The sequence below is a fragment of the Chelonia mydas genome, chromosome 11, assembly GCF_015237465.2.
Source record: "Chelonia mydas isolate rCheMyd1 chromosome 11, rCheMyd1.pri.v2, whole genome shotgun sequence".
In the NCBI taxonomy this organism is placed as follows: Eukaryota; Metazoa; Chordata; order Testudines; family Cheloniidae; genus Chelonia; species Chelonia mydas.
The window spans coordinates 26,115,008-26,133,046 of record NC_051251.2 but is presented as its reverse complement, the minus strand read 5'-3'; the positions used below and the strand labels follow the sequence as shown (position 1 = coordinate 26,133,046).

General features: G+C 45.3%; 1 protein-coding gene across 4 annotated transcripts in view; it reads right to left on the bottom strand.

Moving 5' to 3' along the window:
• Positions 1 to 7,883, bottom strand: part of KIF5C (kinesin family member 5C) — a 143,459-nt gene extending 135,576 nt beyond the window's left edge. Inside the window, exon 1 of one of the 4 annotated variants that reach the window (XM_037912495.2) lies at positions 7,332 to 7,883. In XM_037912495.2, the coding sequence (XP_037768423.1) occupies positions 7,332 to 7,457 (126 nt within the window). In that variant the 5' untranslated portion in view covers positions 7,458 to 7,883. The remainder of the gene's footprint in view (positions 1 to 7,331) is intronic. The other 3 variants (XM_037912496.2, XM_037912497.2, XM_043525082.1) reach the window with 3 other exon arrangements.
• Positions 7,884 to 18,039: the final 10,156 nt, after the last annotated feature.

Below are 18,039 nucleotides of genomic sequence, written 5' to 3'. Positions count from 1 at the left end.
ACCCTTAGACTTGTTCCATTTTCCTTACTGGTTTTTCTCTCTCACACACACACACTTACTTTAAGGTCCTGTATCATAGCCATCATCCTTCTAGTCAAGCACAACTGGCAAGGACTTGCTTCAAAGCCCACCAGTGCCACACTTAGTCAGCTGGAATGCATCCTGTTGAGCAACAACTAAAAACAAACACTGCTCTCCCTCCCTCCCCCATGTTGCCTGCACAACAAGAGATGTGCAAAACTCAGCAGATTCAGTATGCAGAGGTACATGCCAATATTTTGCTCGCGTTTCATCTCAAAAAGGAATGCGAAACCAGAACCAAAAAGTTAATTTCTGTCTCCTTCCTGGAAATACAAAACACTGACATTAGGACAGCCAGAAATTAGTTCAGGCAATCCACAATGCTAAATATCATAACTAAAACTAAAGAACATCAGTTTCTGCCTTTCACTAACAGGAAGCTTCAAAATGAGTGGGCACTACAGATCCACCTGAAGAACAAAGAAAGAACTTGTTCCTGCATTTTTTCCCTCAATTAAGTTTAATTCCTTGCTCTTTATTTATTTTTTAAATTTGGGGGGGAAATATATTGCAGGCCCACACACTTAGCTGGGAAAATAGTCTTTTTACATCACAGGCAGCTTATTTCCTCGCAGAGTCTCTCTGTGTATCCCTCCCAGTCCTCAATCCTGCAAACACTTAGGCATGTGAGTACAGTAGCTGCAGGTGTTAAGTGTTTTCAGGTCACCAAGATACTTCACTGGCTGAGCTGTGCACACCGCTTAACACTCACAAAATACAAGGAAAAAAAAAACTGTCAAGGAAAATACATTTGCAGACACATCAGGCAAAACCAAATAGCTAACAGAGTCACCTTGATGGTACAGAGGAACAAAGACAACAAACTAAGCAGCAGTCTACTGAAAATCTGTTTGAAACTCAATAAGGAATCCAGTAGCTTAGTTAAACGTGAACTGCAAAAGAAAGCAATTTATTTATTGCTTTTGCCTCTTCGTGCCCTACTATGATCAAGGTAAGTTGGCCATCATGGCAAAAAAAAGGTTAAGTCACAGTAAAAACGCAGGAGTCAATTTGAACTTAAAAATAAGTCTGACACACTAAAATTTTAATTATTATATTGTTGGCCATGGAAAATTGAGAAAAGGTAATTAGTCTCCAATTTGCCATTAAAATTGTTTAAAGCCATTTAATTATATTAGTTTATCCATACTAAACGGTACACATGTACAGACAAATCTAAGAAGATTCATGGAGGAGGCTGGTTCAGGTGACAAAGACCATGGATGAAATCCCACTCCTATTAAAGTCAAGGGGAATTTTGCCATAGACTTCAATGGGGCCAGGATTGTTTTAGATAAGCAAATCCTGAAAGTCACAGAGTCATGCGTATGATAAAATACAGCTTTACTCAAGATGTATAGAAATAGACTCAAAGACGTCCCAAAAGAAGTTGGGGGGGAGGAGGAGTCATTTGCCTTTTTTAAAAAAAGAAAAAGAAAAGAGAAAGCAGTAATTTTAAGTCTTCCCATCCTGTAGTTGCTGGAGGACCTTCTGAAACCCCATAAAACTGTAATAGGAGAAAACAACAACAGGAGGTGCATGATGTTGAATATTTCACAAAGAAAGCATTTTCCCTTAGTTGTTTGTCAGGAGCTTGAGTTAAGAAAAAAAAATAATCTCACTTTAAGGATTCAGAAGAGTTGGATTAGACATCTTCTCCCCTTTCAGTTATTCAGGTTTCAGTCTTATCTTTTGTGATGACAAAACTCCACTAGTTTTACAGTCTTCTCATAGAAAAATCAGTCCTGATATTGCTGAAGAAAAAGAAAAAGATGCTGGACTAACAAAAGACCCACTTTGCGTCCTTTATTCAGAAGCAACAGAGGACCATTTGAAATTGTGGTTGATTTGTTTAATTTAGCTTGGCAGTTCCATCTTAATAACTTTATGAATGTTAAAGAAAAAGAGCGCTCTTCTAAAATGAAAACTATGCTGGGAACATTTTCTAGCAGAAATGTGATTTTTCTGTGGGTAAGTATTACTAGTTATTGGAGCTGAGCATTCAATCTGACACACTAAATAATGAAGATCAATAATACATTCTATTATTAATAGTATATTGCAGTAGTACCCACAGGTTCCAGTTAAGGTCAAGGCCTCAAGTGTGAAAATATTCTTATGAACGTTTATAATTCGAAAACTGTAAAGAGATACAGAAAACATCAGCCCCTCAAGCCAGTTTAAACTGGCTGATTTCCTCACAAGCATCATGGCAGCGAACCCAACTCAGGAGATACATTTTTTTCTCTGTTTAATGTGACAGACTTACAACTAAGCAAACCAAGGCCTGGTCTACACTATGGGGGTAATCGATCTAAGTTATGCAACTTCAGCTATGTGAATAATGTAGCTGAAGTTGATGTACTTAGATCTACTTATCGCGGTGTCTTCACTGTGGTGTGTAAATGGGAGATGCTCTCCTGTCAATTCCCCTTGCGCTTCTTGTTGAGGTGGAGTACCAGAGTGGATGCTAAAGCAATCAGCGGTTGATTTATCGCGTCTATACTAGACACGATAAATCGACTCCTGCTGGATCGATCACTGCCAGTCGATCCGGACGGTAGTGTAGACAAGCCCTAAGTCTCACTGGATGTCACTAGTTCTTCTTCCCAGACCCTAGCCATGTCATGAGAAAGAGAAAGGAAGAAGCTGTTCTGGTTGAGACAAGCTTTCCAGGATGATAAACTAAAGGTGCTGAAGATTTATCCTGCCAAACCACAAGTTATACACAAGGTTCAAAATACACTTTTACATGTCATAAATTAAGACTAAGACCTCCAATGCATAAGAACGAGAAAATATCTGTTTTTCGTTTTTGTCTTTGGAGAGAGCAGCTAACGCTTTATAGCAATGTTTGAGCTCTTTCTTCACCTGAATCATTTTAAACTGAACTCAGTGTTTTCCAAAGAACTAAACTATAAGCAGAGATGAGCTATAACCAGAATTACAATTTGCACATGGTTTCACTTCCATGAAAAAAAATAAAATACGACTTTACGTTCAAATTCTCTGTAAACTGATTTAGTCAGATTCCAGTTTTTTTAAAACAATTCTACTTTTAGTTTAATTAATATACTTTATGTGTTGTTTAAGATCACTGACATTTGCATGGAGAAGATCTCTCTTTCATAAGGTTTCATCTCTTCCTGCTAGTTATTTCTCCTTCATTCTAAACATTCATTGCCTGAAGTCACAATCCTCTGTTTTTGACATCAGATTAATTGCTGTGAAGATTATTATGATTACAACTGAAGGTGAGGAATGAGAATCTGCTCAGAAAGCAAATATCCTGTTTTGATGCAATGCCCTCAGTAATTAAAAAAAAGAGAAGAGAGATAGACTTTTCTATAACATTTATCTCAAAACATTTCAGTCGTTCATGAGTCATTTAGCAGCTCTCTCATGAAAAACTGCTTGTCCTTCCAATAAATTCTGACAATACCTGTAAGCAGTTGAAATAAAAACCTTGTTAATAACCAACTAGCCATTTATGTGGTTTATTATTTATTTGTCTCAAGCACTTATCTAAGTATTTGGTTATAAAAATAAACCTTATAATGAGTAGCATAAATATGGCTGTGATCACTGCAGGCCAAAATACAAAACAAAGCACCAAGGGAAAACAAAATCCAGCAAGTCAGACAATTAACCACATACTAGCTCAAGTAGAAATGACCTGGTCCTACATCATGCACTGAAGATCACCAAAGCCCCAGGCTGGCAGACTGCCAAAAGGAGCCATTCCAAAGATAAGGGCCTCCATTGGAAAGCTTCAGCTCCAAGAACTCACAGCAAGCACACCCCAGACAATCTTAACTGCCATGATAAGCAAACAGTCTGTGGGAGAATTGGGTCCCAGATAGGGTGACCAGATGTCTTGGTTTTAAAGGGAGAGTCCCATACTTAAGCCCTCCTGCAGGTGTCCTGACTTTCTTAAAAGTGGGCGTATTTTCTCTCTCCCCACCCCGCATCTGTACTGGTGGTTCCTGCTGCTGGCTGGATCCCTGCTCACCAACCACCTGCCCACCAGCGGTGAGAGGGGAGAGGGCAATAACTGACAATGAGGGTGGGCGTGCGAGGCTGGTGGTGGGATAAGGTTGGAGCATGCGGGCTGGCCGCTCCCTCTGCTGGTCCATCAGCACAGCCCCCGCTGGATGCCAGCTCTTGGCCAGCAGGGCCCCACCCCCATCCTGTTTCTGGCCGGCACTGGCAGTGCGCTGCAGTGGCTGGTGAGTGCAGGCAGGTGTTAGGCAGCAGCTGGCTAAGTGTCACCTCTGCTGCCCACCCATCTGCCTTTTACGTGCTCCCCCTCTCGCTGTCCTCTCCCTGCTTTGCCCCTTCACCACCACCCCCCCAGCCCCGCTGCTCCTCTATATCCCCCCTGGTGGGGTGCATCCCATTCCCAGCGCTGTGCGGAGAACCAGCCCCGGGTCAGAGTGCTCAGCCCACCAACAGCCTCGCCGGCAGGCTCCTTCCTTCCCCAACTGCCTCTGGCTGGGACAGCACCCTGGGAAAGCCCAAGACCCTCCGGCCTGGGTCGATTGCCAGGAGGAGCCGAGCCCTGAACGTGCCAAAGCCCCACACAGCACTGGCATAGGGAAGTGTCTCTGCCCCTCATCTAAGCTCTGGAGTAGAGTGGTGGAAGCAATTTCCAGCCTGTTAGCACCCCGACCCTACAGGCTCCAAGGCAGCCCTCCGGGCAGGGTCTTAGCATCCTCTTCACTTGCCCTTGGTCCTGCCCCCAAGGAGCGTGGGGCTGCTCCGTCCCCTAGGAACCCTTCTCTGCTGAGCTACCTCTACCTGGGGGACAGGAGGCGGCTGGGTTATGTGGGTGGCCAGCAGCAGCCTGGAGGTGTTAGCTGCCTTTCGACACTATGTGAGCAGGAAGGGACAAGCTGCTTCCAGGCACAGCGGGGAGGGGAAGAAGAGATGAGCTCTGCAAAGACAGGGGCCAGGTCATCCCTTCCCCCCCTCGACTGGAAGCAGCTCCGGTCCCTGCCCTCCCATGCAGTGCCGAAAGGCTGCTGCTGGCCACTTTCTGGGGTGAACCCTGGCAGAAATCTGGCAGGCATATGACCCTGCATGCCGCCTCCATGTGCTGCCTCAGGAAGAGGCAACACCAGGTACCAGGAGAGGTGGGTCCACGCTGGGGGCCCAACTAAGCATGGAGGGCGGAGATCGCCGGGAAGGGAGGGTTGGGTCAGTCACTGCCCGTGTGAGAAAGGTGTATGGGAGTATATGTGTGTGTCACCTCTCCCGTGTGAGCCCTAAAGCCTTAAAGATAAGAAGGTAAAGAAGAAGAATCCAACTGTGCACTATTTCTTTTTAACAGGGGTTCAGTCAACCTGATGTTACTTTGAACGTTTGTACTGCATAGTTCTGATTGATTGCCATTGAACTTGCTTGAATACGAGTAATTTTACTAGATGTTCCATATTCAGCATAGGGAAATATGGTCACCCTAGTCCCAGATCATACAGGAATCCAAATAACCACACAGATTGCTTTTTTAGTGATCATGTTAGATATGCTCTAGTCAGTGATCCCAGAGCCCTTTGCTGTTATGAAGGTTACTTCCCAGCGTGGAACAAGAATATTGGCCTGTCCAGAAATCTGATGTCACTAGGACCTGGAGTAGTGAACTGATGCTTAAATATATATTTTAGACTTTGTGATAGAAGGAAACACCACATGCGGATCTACTTATCTAAGGATGAACATTTCAACTATATCACTAATCTGCCCATGGAATGAGATTTTACTACACTGTGCTTCCAGACGATTCAAAACAACTATTTGTTCTACTGGAATCTGTAACCATTTATCTATGTGCCTCTATAAATAATGCATAATAAAATTTAATGATGGCTTTACATACAAACTATACTCAACAACTACATATTGCAAAACTACACTTTTTTTCTGCTTCGAACGAACAGGTTAGGATTTAATCTCTGCCTCCTGCTCCTGACCTCACATGGCTCCAATGCAAACACAATGCAAAACAGCTGCAACAGAACTATCATTGACCGAGCACATTCAGGGAGCACCGATCCTGTTGTCCACAAAACACACTGGGCGCGGAGTAACCACGGGCCGGTGCTCAGAAGCCCGTAAGAACTCCAAGCACGACTCCTCGCGTACAGCAAGAGTGGCGGAAGGCTCTTCGATCCATTCAAGCGTAGAAACTTTCCCGGGAAAGAAGGCGGCCTCCAGCGACTGCCGCAATGAGCTCTCTCTAGCTATGTGGCAGCAAAGGGGCTGAAGGGAACCCATCAATCACCAGAGCACACGCAGCCCGTACACCTCTCTCCTTCCATCTGCACCGACCGCAGCCTGGCAGGTATTTACACAGCGCCGCTGGTGAGATACAGAGGCTGAGAGCAAGCCAAGCCCGGGGAGAGGGGAAGAGAAGAGACACACGCACACTGAGCTCTGCAATTCTCTCCCGAAATTGTTGTCACCTGCCAATCATTTGAGGTACCCCAGGAGCGAGGGAGAGCGCGAGCATGCCCAGTGAGCAGAATGACATCAGCCTAATCAATACTGGGGGCTGGGAGGCTGCAACCCAGGTGGGAAGCGAGGCCGACTCCATTCAATTCCTCCCCACCGCAGGTACGAACAAGGGGAGCGCGGTACGCGGGCTGCCCTCTGCCGCCCAGCCCCTGGCCCCGGGGCTGGAGCCGCGGGCAGCGGAGGCGGTCACTGGTCCCCGGGAGAAAGCTGGGGTGTGCAGAGCAGGCTCGTGCCACCCGCCCCACTCTGAGGAACTTCTCCCCCCTGCCCCGGCGTCTGCATCCCCCAGACCCTTCTCATCCCAACAGGGGGCCGCGTGCCCGCAGGGCTACTTTCCCGGGGGGGAGGGAGAGACAATAAACTCCAAGTCAAAGGAGGAGGAGGGGGGACGGTTGGGAAGTGAGAGAAACCCTGGGGGCGGGCCCGTGCTCCTGCCCCAGCCCCCTCCTGGAGGAAGCGGGTTCCCCTGCAATTCTGCGGCAGGAGCCTGCCCGGACCCGGCTAGCTACACCGGAGCCCTGGGACAACCCGCCCCCCCGTCCTGGGGCGGGAACAATGGGCCGCGGCAGGGAGGCAGCCAGGTGCCCAAGGCGCGGGTGCTGCGCGGCGCGAGAAGGAGGCGGCGGGGGGGGGGGCGATGGTGCTTTTTGCCAAGGCTGCAGAACAGCGGCCCCAGGATGCTCGGCCCTGCGGTAGCTGGGAGCGGGGGAGGGGGGCATCCCGGCGAGACTTACCCCGATCACCACCGTCTCCTCGCCTTTGAACTTGGGGATGAATTTGTCCCCGCGGAGGATCTCCGCCTCGTTGAGGGGCCGGAACCGGCACATCACTTTGATGCTGCATTCGGCTGGGTCCGCCATCTCGGAGGGGTGGGAGGGATGCTGAAGGGCGAGCTGCAACCCGCGTGCCTAATGCATCCAGCGTCCAGCCAGGCAGGGACCGCAAACACCCGGGTCCCACCGTCAGCCGGTCATGGGGTGGGGGGAGTCAGAGAAAGCAGCGACCCTGCATTGTCCAGCTTCTCCAGCAAAAAACCAAGCGGCCCCGCGGCAGAACCACTTCTGCGGAGCGCCGGGGCGGGGCTCGCAGCCCGTGCGGGGACTGCAGGTGGCTCTCTGCGGGCGGCAAACAGACAAAGCGGCCGCTCCTTTGCCTCTTCAGCTTCAGCAGCCTCTTGCGAGCCCCACCGCCTCTCGCCTCCCCGAGAGGCTTTGTGACTTCACCGCATTACATCAACCCCGCCCAAAGCCCGGGCTCCCGGGGAGAGGAGCCAACAAAGCATGCTGGGAGATGTAGTCCTCCGAGCGGTGTACAGGTGGGGTGCTGGACGGTAAAGGGGGAAGAATAGGCCGTGTCCCACTTTCTTTGAGTGTCTGGCTAACTACCGATAGCTGGGGAGTGAGGATTGATGGGTGGTGACAGTAGGCGCTATTTTGAAACCCGTTTACAGCTCCCCAGCTAGGGGAAATCCTCTTCTAATTAGATCAGGGTGAAATTCAAAGTTTCATAAATCACACACAATTTTAAAGTGTTTCACAATGACAAACGTATTTTCCCTGGTTTTGGACAGCTCTTTTTCCAATCAGGGTCTTGAATTTCCAGTCTTGGTCGTTTTTGTTAATTTACATTCACATTACACCGCTCAGCAGGGAATGAGCTCTCAGAGAGTTATTTTTCATAACTCCTCCTCTCTCCCCACCCCCTAAACATTTTCAACACTCCAAAACATGTCAGTTTGGGTGTTTGTTTAGCTTTTTTATTATTATTTTTCTTCCTTTTGTTTTGTTTCCAGTATGGGGTTTTATCAGTTTAACCCTAAATCCAGAAACCCCAGTTATGCTTAATTAAAAATGAGAGCGAGAAAAGGGGAATAGACCCTATGGTATATGTGGCTTGTTAATGTTATGACTTGTTCTATGAAGTACACTTTTAAATGCAGATGTTTCCTTTCCTGCTGCACGTGAGACATACACACACACTGTGCTCTCTTTTGCAGACTTTACCTTTGTTCCTTCTTGCTTTGTTGGACTCTTAATATAAAATAAAAGTCATTCTGACTGGAAGTGTGTGTTTGTTCCTTGCATATGGAAAATATAATAGAATCAATATCCCATAGTATTAAACCATGCTAAAGAGCTTCTGTACACCTGATTAGGGGATATGTCACAGGATTTTTTACTTTGTAGTCACTATCCCATGCTTTTCTGAAAATGTGAAATGAAGCAAACATTCTGTAGTAGTCTCTGGATGAAATCCAGGCCCTGTTGAAGTCAATGGGAGATTTGTCATTGATTTCCAGGGGGTCAGGACTTCACCCCCTGTGTTTGTCTACAGCTCATGAAAGCTTATGCTCAAATAAATTGGTTAGTCTCTAAGGTGCCACAAGTACTCCTTTTCTTTTTGTGTTTGTCTATGTGACAATAGTTTGGATTATTGTATGTTCTACTGGTGGGTTGGTTCTTTTAGCACCTAATGAATGGGTGTAAGTAGAGCACTGGTTCTCAACCATTTCCATACCATTTGTGACAGATCTGACAATATCCTGCAATATCATGTGCAAACCTTATGGAATTAAGTAAAACCGTATTGAATTACACTTAGTAACTTCTGGGTCCATTGTATTGAAAATGAAAATGTACTACTGTGGCATTGTATGGAACTTCTTTAGGAATCATAGAATCATAGAATATCAGGGTTGGAAGGGACCCCAGAAGGTCATCTAGTCCAACCCCCTGCTCAAAGCAGGACCAATCCCCAATCAAATCATCCCAGCCAGGGCTTTGTCAAGCCTGACCTTAAAAACCTCTAAGGAAGGAGATTCTACCACCTCCCTAGGTAACGCATTCCAGTGTTTCACCACCCTCTTAGTGAAAAAGTTTTTCCTAATATCCAATCTAAACCTCCCCCATTGCAACTTGAGACCATTACTCCTCGTTCTGTCGTCTGCTACCATTGAGAACAGTCTAGATCCATCCTCTTTGGAACCCCCTTTCAGGTAGTTGAAAGCAGCTATCAAATCCCCCCTCATTCTTCTCTTCTGCAGACTAAACAATCCCAGCTCCCTCAGCCTCTCCTCATAAGTCATGTGCTCTAGACCCCTAATCATTTTTGTTGCCCTTCGCTGGACTCTCTCCAATTTATCCACATCCTTCTTGTAGTGTGGGGCCCAAAACTGGACACAGTACTCCAGATGAGGCCTCACCAGTGTCGAATAGAGGGGAACGATCACGTCCCTCGATCTGCTCGCTATGCCCCTACTTATACATCCCAAAATGCCATTGGCCTTCTTGGCAACAAGGGCACACTGCTGACTCATATCCAGCTTCTCGTCCACTGTCACCCCTAGGTCCTTTTCCGCAGAACTGCTGCCTAGCCATTCGGTCCCTAGTCTGTAGTGGTGCATTGGATTCTTCCATCCTAAGTGTAGGACCCTGCACTTATCCTTATTGAACCTCATCAGATTTCTTTTGGCCCAAACCTCCAATTTGTCTAGGTCCTTCTGTATCCTATCCCTCCCCTCCAGCGTATCTACCACTCCTCCCAGTTTAGTATCATCCGCAAATTTGCTGAGAGTGCAATCCACACCATCCTCCAGATCATTTATGAAGATATTGAACAAAACCGGCCCCAGGACCGACCCCTGGGGCACTCCACTTGACACCGGCTGCCAACTAGACATGGAGCCATTGATCACTACCCGTTGAGCCCCACAATCTAGCCAGCTTTCTACCCACCTTATAGTGCATTCATCCAGCCCATACTTCCTTAATTTGCTGACAAGAATACTGTGGGAGACCGTGTCAAAAGCTTTGCTAAAGTCAAGAAACAATACATCCACTGCTTTCCCTTCATCCACAGAACCAGTAATCTCATCATAAAAGGCGATTAGATTAGTCAGGCATGACCTTCCCTTGGTGAATCCATGCTGACTGTTCCTGATCACTTTCCTCTCATGTAAGTGCTTCAGGATTGATTCTTTGAGGACCTGCTCCATGATTTTTCCAGGGACTGAGGTGAGGCTGACTGGCCTGTAGTTCCCAGGATCCTCCTTCTTCCCTTTTTTAAAGATTGGCACTACATTAGCCTTTTTCCAGTCATCCGGGACTTCCCCCGTTCGCCACGAGTTTTCAAAGATAATGGCCAAGGGCTCTGCAATCACAGCCGCCAATTCCTTCAGCACTCTCGGATGCAACTCGTCCGGCCCCATGGACTTGTGCACGTCCAGCTTTTCTAAATAGTCCCTAACCACCTCTATCTCCACAGAGGGCTGGCCATCTCTTCCCCATTTTGTGATGCCCAGCGCAGCAGTCTGGGAGCTGACCTTGTTAGTGAAAACAGAGGCAAAAAAAGCATTGAGTACATTAGCTTTTTCCACATCCTCTGTCACTAGGTTGCCTCCCTCATTCAGTAAGGGGCCCACACTTTCCTTGGCTTTGTTCTTGTTGCCAACATACCTGAAGAAACCCTTCTTGTTACTCTTGACATCTCTTGCTAGCTGCAGCTCCAGGTGCGATTTGGCCCTCCTGATATCTTTCCTACATGCCCGAGCAATATTTTTATACTCTTCCCTGGTCATATGTCCAACCTTCCACTTCTTGTAAGCTTCTTTTTTATGTTTAAGATCCGCTAGGATTTCACCATTAAGCCAAGCCGGTCGCCTGCCATATTTACTATTCTTTCGACTCATCGGGATGGTTTGTCCCTGTAACCTCAACAGGGATTCCTTGAAATACAGCCAGCTCTCCTGGACTCCCTTCCCCTTCATGTTAGTCCCCCAGGGGATCCTGGCCATCTGTTCCCTGAGGGAGTCGAAGTCTGCTTTCCTGAAGTCCAGGGTCCGTATCCTGCTGCTTACCTTTCTTCCCTGCGTCAGGATCCTGAACTCAACCAATTCATGGTCACTGCCTCCCAGATTCCCATCCACTTTTGCCTCCCCCACTAATTCTACCCGGTTTGTGAGCAGCAGGTCAAGAAAAGCGACCCCCCTAGTTGGCTCCCCTAGCACTTGCGCCAGGAAATTGTCCCCTACGCTTTCCAAAAACTTCCTGGATTGTCTATGCACCGCTGTATTGCTCTCCCAGCAGATATCAGGAAAATTAAAGTCACCCATGAGAATCAGGGCATGCGATCTAGTAGCTTCCGTGAGTTGCCGGAAGAAAGCCTCATCCACCTCATCCCCCTGGTCCGGTGGTCTATAGCAGACTCCCACCACTACATCACTCTTGTTGCACACACTTCTAAACTTAATCCAGAGACACTCAGGACGAAGAAGGATTAATGTAATCTCTAGGAAATAATGTGAATTTCAAAAGACTATGATGAATAATATAGCAGACATGCTTGATCTTTTGGGACAATATGTATGAAGTGGAATTCTTAGGAGGTTACTGGGGAGGAGGGAATTGCAACCCCCCACCTACTGACTCAGCCTTTGAAGCTTTGCCCTGATGGGGAACCTTTTGTCTGCTGGTCACCTGTGACATGAGGACAGTTCAGAGACCCCGTCTGCATTCTGCAGGGAGTAACTGACAAAGAAAAAAATGTTTGAATACATAGCCTGAATTTAAGATGACTCAGGGCTTCTTTGTGATCCAGCAAATGGACAGGACCTCTGGTCCAGGGCGGGCCCAATCCTTAGGGAAGGGTTGGAACACCATGGCCTACTGAGGCTCCAGAAGACTAGGTGCTAGTTCTGAGCAGAGGCTGTTATAAACTTGTGACCACAAACAAGACCTCTTGTGGGAGCTTGCCTGCCAGCATGCATGGTGCAGACAGTGGGGGGAGATCTCTTGCAAGCTTGTTTTTAGCATGCTTGTAGATTCTTTTATTGTTTTTAATGTATTTTCTCTAATACTTTTACTATAATAAATAAGCCTGCATAGGAAGAGTTGTGTGGTAACTTATAACTGTAGGAAATTACACTGTGTGCTGTCTCTGTGGGAAGAAGCAAGCATGTTTAGGTGGACTGTCTTTTGCTGGGAATAACACAGAGAAGGAACTGAACTGTTCAGCCTGGACATGCCCAGGTCACGAAGGAGAGAGATGTAGATCTCCACCCAAGAAAAGCAAAGTCTAGGAAGCCAGAAGCCTGAGTGAAGATGCCTTTGCTGGATCACTGAGGGGAAATACAGGTGCAGTTGGCCTGAACTGTGATTCCATGTTACAATAAAAAATGGTTTGGGGATCTCTGTTTTAGCGATATAGCTAGTCCATGAGTTGCAACCTTCTCCAGCTTGAGAGGCCATGAAGCAAGCTATAACTGCAGCCTACCCCAAATTCTAACAGGAAACTCCTCATTATGCAGTTTTATTACAAATAAAAGTTTTTAAATGGGCTGTTATCAATTCCTGGGAAGCTTAGAAAAAAGTTCTACTTAGAAACAATAAATTTATAGGTGGGGCAGTAGGAAGGGAGTTGTCATGAGATACATTTGCATGAAAATAGTTTTGTTTCTCAGCAGTTTATCTTGATCCAGGCTCCTCTGACATAATAAAGGAGGAGCAAAGTGGTAGATGGAAAATAAAACTTCTACTGAATTGTTGTCTATCCATCACCTAACCTATTTCAATTTGGTTGGTTGATTAGGGTCACCCCTCATTTGCTGACATCTAGCATGGGCGGGGCTCTCTTTGCTTAACAAAGTGCTCAAAAAACGCTTTTACCTTTTTTTTTTCCTTTTTGAGATTGTTCTGAATTGTGGAGCAAAACAACTACATCTGGCTGTGAAATTCACAAGAGGTGGGGGAAGCCACAAAGTTTGAAAGAACATAGCCCCCTGTCAATAGCATGTTGTAATAAAGATGCTATTTTCTTTATTTCTTTAACAGGCATAGATCACTGTTTGTTTTATTATGGACCAATTAATAACTTAACATGAAAGATACAATACCCTGCTTACTGTGCAGGATTAGTCATGGATCAAACAAACATGAGACTACAGCTGTCATGCTCCAAAAGGGCAGTAATGTGCTAAGTTGTTGGGACTGTCCTGACTGGACTGTTTTTAGGGTGTCATAACTCAGGCAGTTTGTGAGCCAATCGCTTGATACTCGAAACAATTCTACCTTAGGCTCAGATCTAACCTAGCAGTTTTGAGCCCATTTTGTGTGTGTGTCTCTCGCTCTCTATTTTATTTTTCAGAGAAGAGATATGCAAAAATTTATAACAGAACCTCTGTTTAATCTTATCTTTAACTATGGAACAACTGACATTATTCCATAATGATGGAAAGCCATCATCACCACAACAGACTTTTTCAGTCCACTGCAGGATGCAGGCTTCACCTAGTGTCAAACGGGTATCTCTGGCTAAATACAACCTGCACAGAGTATCAGTTTGTCTCACAATTATTATTGCAAGAGGCCCTCACAGAAGTTGCTGTCCATTAGTTTTCATTGCTACAATCCATGGCCAAGTCAAAGGTGCTTTAGCTTCATTTTATTTTACCTATTGGTTTGTTCTCTCGTAGATGCCAGACCTTCCTTGCTACCTATTCACAAACAATCCACTACTAAACCAAAACTACAGGCCAGTGAGTATCATGTAGGAATTATTATAGCATTTTATCTTTCTCTAAAGCACTCTATGAACATTAATGAGACCTGTGACACCCCACCCCCCTCGTCCCCCCAGAGATAAACAGGCAGTTTTACCAATCTACAGTAGTTATTTGTTGAGTACCGTAAACATGCCAACTACTGTACAAACATAGAAGTCTTGATCTCAAGCCTAAGGATCTTACAAGTTAATCAGAGATAAGAACATTCAAGTACAAAATGCACTTTGGTTCAGAATCCCATGTGTTAGAAGTCCTTTATACGTAACATGAAGATTTTGCAACAGAATTTCAAGTGTAAGGGATAGCATAGAAGAGGACAAAGATACAAATGGGGAAACATTCAAAGAGGTTGGGTAGGAAGGAATTCTCTCTGTGCCACTCCAATAGTTTGCCACTGTATATTCTATACAGGACTAAGCCATACAAGATTTAGCTGTGGTTGCCCTCAATAAATGTATTAGAACTATTCTGTCAGTAAAATGGCATATTAACGCTGACCAAAAACAAAATATATGCTCATATGTTCCAAAAAAACTCAGCAGAGATTGAATACCAGAATATGTTTACCATGCTGATTTCTTTATAAAGAATCTGTGTGTGTGTGTGAGATGAAGAATGTAAAACACAAACTAGAAAACTCCAAACACTCTCTTCATTGCAAAGTGTCCATTAACATATTCACACTCACCTATCCTTGCCTAAGTATCCATCACCCATATATGAAATTCGGTACATAAAATAAAAATGTGAAGTACTGACCAAAAAAGGCCTAAAACCCTAGAAGTCAATTCTGCCCTCACATAAGTGCACACACACTTCTCCTAGACTTCAATAAGAACTGTATATGCTTTTACAAGGGCAAAATTAGGCTCAAAGGAAGAGGAAGGTGGGGGGAGGCTTAAATGAAGTATCTGTGCTAATGTTGAGTGCCTGTACATAACTGAGAGAAGATTGATAAGCCTGATCATTTGCTGTTTAAACAATACTGACAGGGGAGCACCCTTAGGCAATCAGAAGAGGTAAATGAAGCTCAGCTTGACAGGGAATGTGTATGGTTACACAGGCAGGCATTTCAGACTCTGCCACCTTTAATCTTAGAAAAGCAAACAAGCTTTACAATAATCACAAGCTAAACAAATTTCTTATTCTCAAACCCACCCACCCCCACGCCCCAAAGGAGCTCATCATAGCTGCTGAATGCTGTGAGCAAGAAACATTCTTGTCAGCCGGTAAGTAGGCGCTGTTACCTGAACATGTGCATGGACTGGGAGAGGCATAGCTCAGTGGTTTGAGCATCAGCCTGCTAAACCCAGGGTTGTGAAATCAATCCTTGAGGGGGCCAATTAGGGATCTGGGGTAAAAATTGGGGATTGGCCCTGCTTTGAGCAGTGCGTTGGACTAGATGACCTCCTAAGGTCCCTTCCAACCCTGATATTCTATGACTCTCAACCTCTGTGGTCAGTTTCCTTCAAAGAGAATTCCTACCAGATTGCATTAGTGTGAGGCTGAATCACACTCATGCAAAAAGTGGGGGGCAGTTCTTTTGCATTTCCTAGGAGAGTCATCTTCATTTCTCTCTTTAGATGGTGGTAACCTCATTATGGTGGGCTGACATAAACTCAGCAGGCAATTTAGTGTAGGCTCCCATACAGTTCTAAAAAAAAACAACTACATCTGTGATAAATTAAGGGGGGTGGGGGGAGAGTAGCTTCCTTTTATGGACACCCAGCCAGCCAGTTAGCTATAAAATCCCTCTTGGTAGCAGTTCTCTACTTGCTTTACCTGTAAAGGGTTAAGAAAACCCATAGGTAAAAAGAAGGGAGTGGGCACCTGACCAAAAGAGCCAATGGGAGGGCTAGAACTTTTAAGATTGGGAAAAAAACTTTTCCTTTGTCCGTTTGTTGCTCCCTCCAGAGAGAGGAGACACAGAAACTGGGCTGAACTATGATCTAGGAAGCTTTAAGCCAGGTATGAAAAACCATCAGATCATATCTAGAGATTGCTTATCTGAAACCCCAGATATGTAAGTAAGTCAGGGAATGTTTAGGAAGATGCGATTAGGGTTATTTCTTATTGGCTTTTGGTCTCCCCTGCGTTAATCCCAGTTGCTTTTGTTTTGCTTATAACCTTTAAGTTGAACCTCAAGAGAGCTATCTTGATGCTTAATTTTTGTAATAATTTTTTTTTGATCTAGCAAAAAGCCTAAGTTCCAGATGTATTTTCTTTTTTTGTTTGTTTTTAATAAAATTTACCTTTTTTAAGAATAGGATTGGGTTTTTGTGTCCATAAGAGATTTGTTGTTTAATTAGCTGGTGGCAACAGCTGATTTTCTTTGTTTTTCTTTCTCAGCTCTTCCTGGGGGTGGGGTGAAAGGGCTTGAGGGTACCCCACAGGAAGGAATTCCAAAGGGCGCCTTTCTGGGTTCTCAAAAGGGTTTTTTTGCATTTGGGTGGTGGCAGCATCTACCCATCCAAGGTCAGAGAGAAGCTGTAACCTTGGGAGTTTAATACAAGCCTGGAGTGGCTAGTATTATTTTTTAGAATCCTTGTGGGCCCCCACCTTCTGCACTCAAAGTCAGAGTGGGGAATCAGCCTTGACAACGTCTAAGGTAGTTAGCAATGTGCAGTGTGTGGTAGACTATTGCTGTATAGTCTGTATCGTGTGATTTGTTCCTACAGATTATCAACAAATTAACATGCCTCCCCATATACTTCAAGCTTTTCACTAGCCTCAGACTGCAGATTTACAATTCATGACCAGCGGGTGATGTCTTATGAAAGACCATTCTGACTAATTTATATTTCCAGTTTCTTCATTACTAAGGAACTATTTCTGAGCAAACTAGAACAGTTTTTAGTTTCTCATTAGAATGGTTGTAGTTCCCACCCCATAATAAGACACACACTCTTCTGCAAACTTTTGTACTATAAAGCTTACCCCACCGGCTTCCCTTCCCTTTATATAGTATTGTCACAAAACAACCAGAGTCCTTGCTAAATCTTTCTTCAACATAGTCTCAACAACGTTATTGTCTTCTATGTTCCTACTAAGGAAAAAAAATAGGTAAATAGAAGCAGGCCAAACATTTACCCCTGCAGAACCAATATAGTGCTCTATATTGCTGTAGAACACAAAGCTTGCTATGTTCTCTGTTGAACTGCAAACACCCTTAGGAGCATTAGACAGAGCCCCATCTTACAGCATGGGTGACACCTGTTCTTTCTCTTTTTGTGGGGTATATAAGGGGTTGCTGATACTTATGTGCAGTAAGGAGAACAAAGGACTAATCTTGGTATTAGAGAGAGCGAGAGAGCTGTTCCCATCTCACTGTCCCATAAGAGGGGAGCAGTCCTGTCCCCTTTCTGTCACTTGCTCACTAAGGTTCAGATCCTGCAGTGAGCTCCACATTGGTAGCCCCCATACCTCTCCCCCCACAGCTCTATTCAGTTAGGCTCTGTATGGGGGCAGGAATTTATCCCAATAGATCATCTCACATTGACATGCTTGTCATCTACTGACTTCAGTCAGACTATCAGGGCACATGCCCAGGTGTTTGCAGGATCAATTGGCCTAAGCCATCAGCAGGAAGGCAAATCTCTGCAGGCAAATCACCGCAGCCACCTTGATAAAGAAGTTCACTAGGGAGGCCTGCTGAGGCCACATGCTTGGCCCAGTTTACAGCATCAGGGCAAAAGACTGTTCTGCAAGCTGGGGCATGGTTGGTAATAGGTCAGTCTCAATTTGTTTTAAATGTTCTTTTATTGTCCATGGCTATCATGGGCATCTTTCTCCTCCTTGAAGAGATTTATCTAGGCTGATGCTGATGCTTGCTGGTAGAGAGTAAATGGAAGCAACTAGTGCAGGCCCAAGCTTTTGCTGCTGCA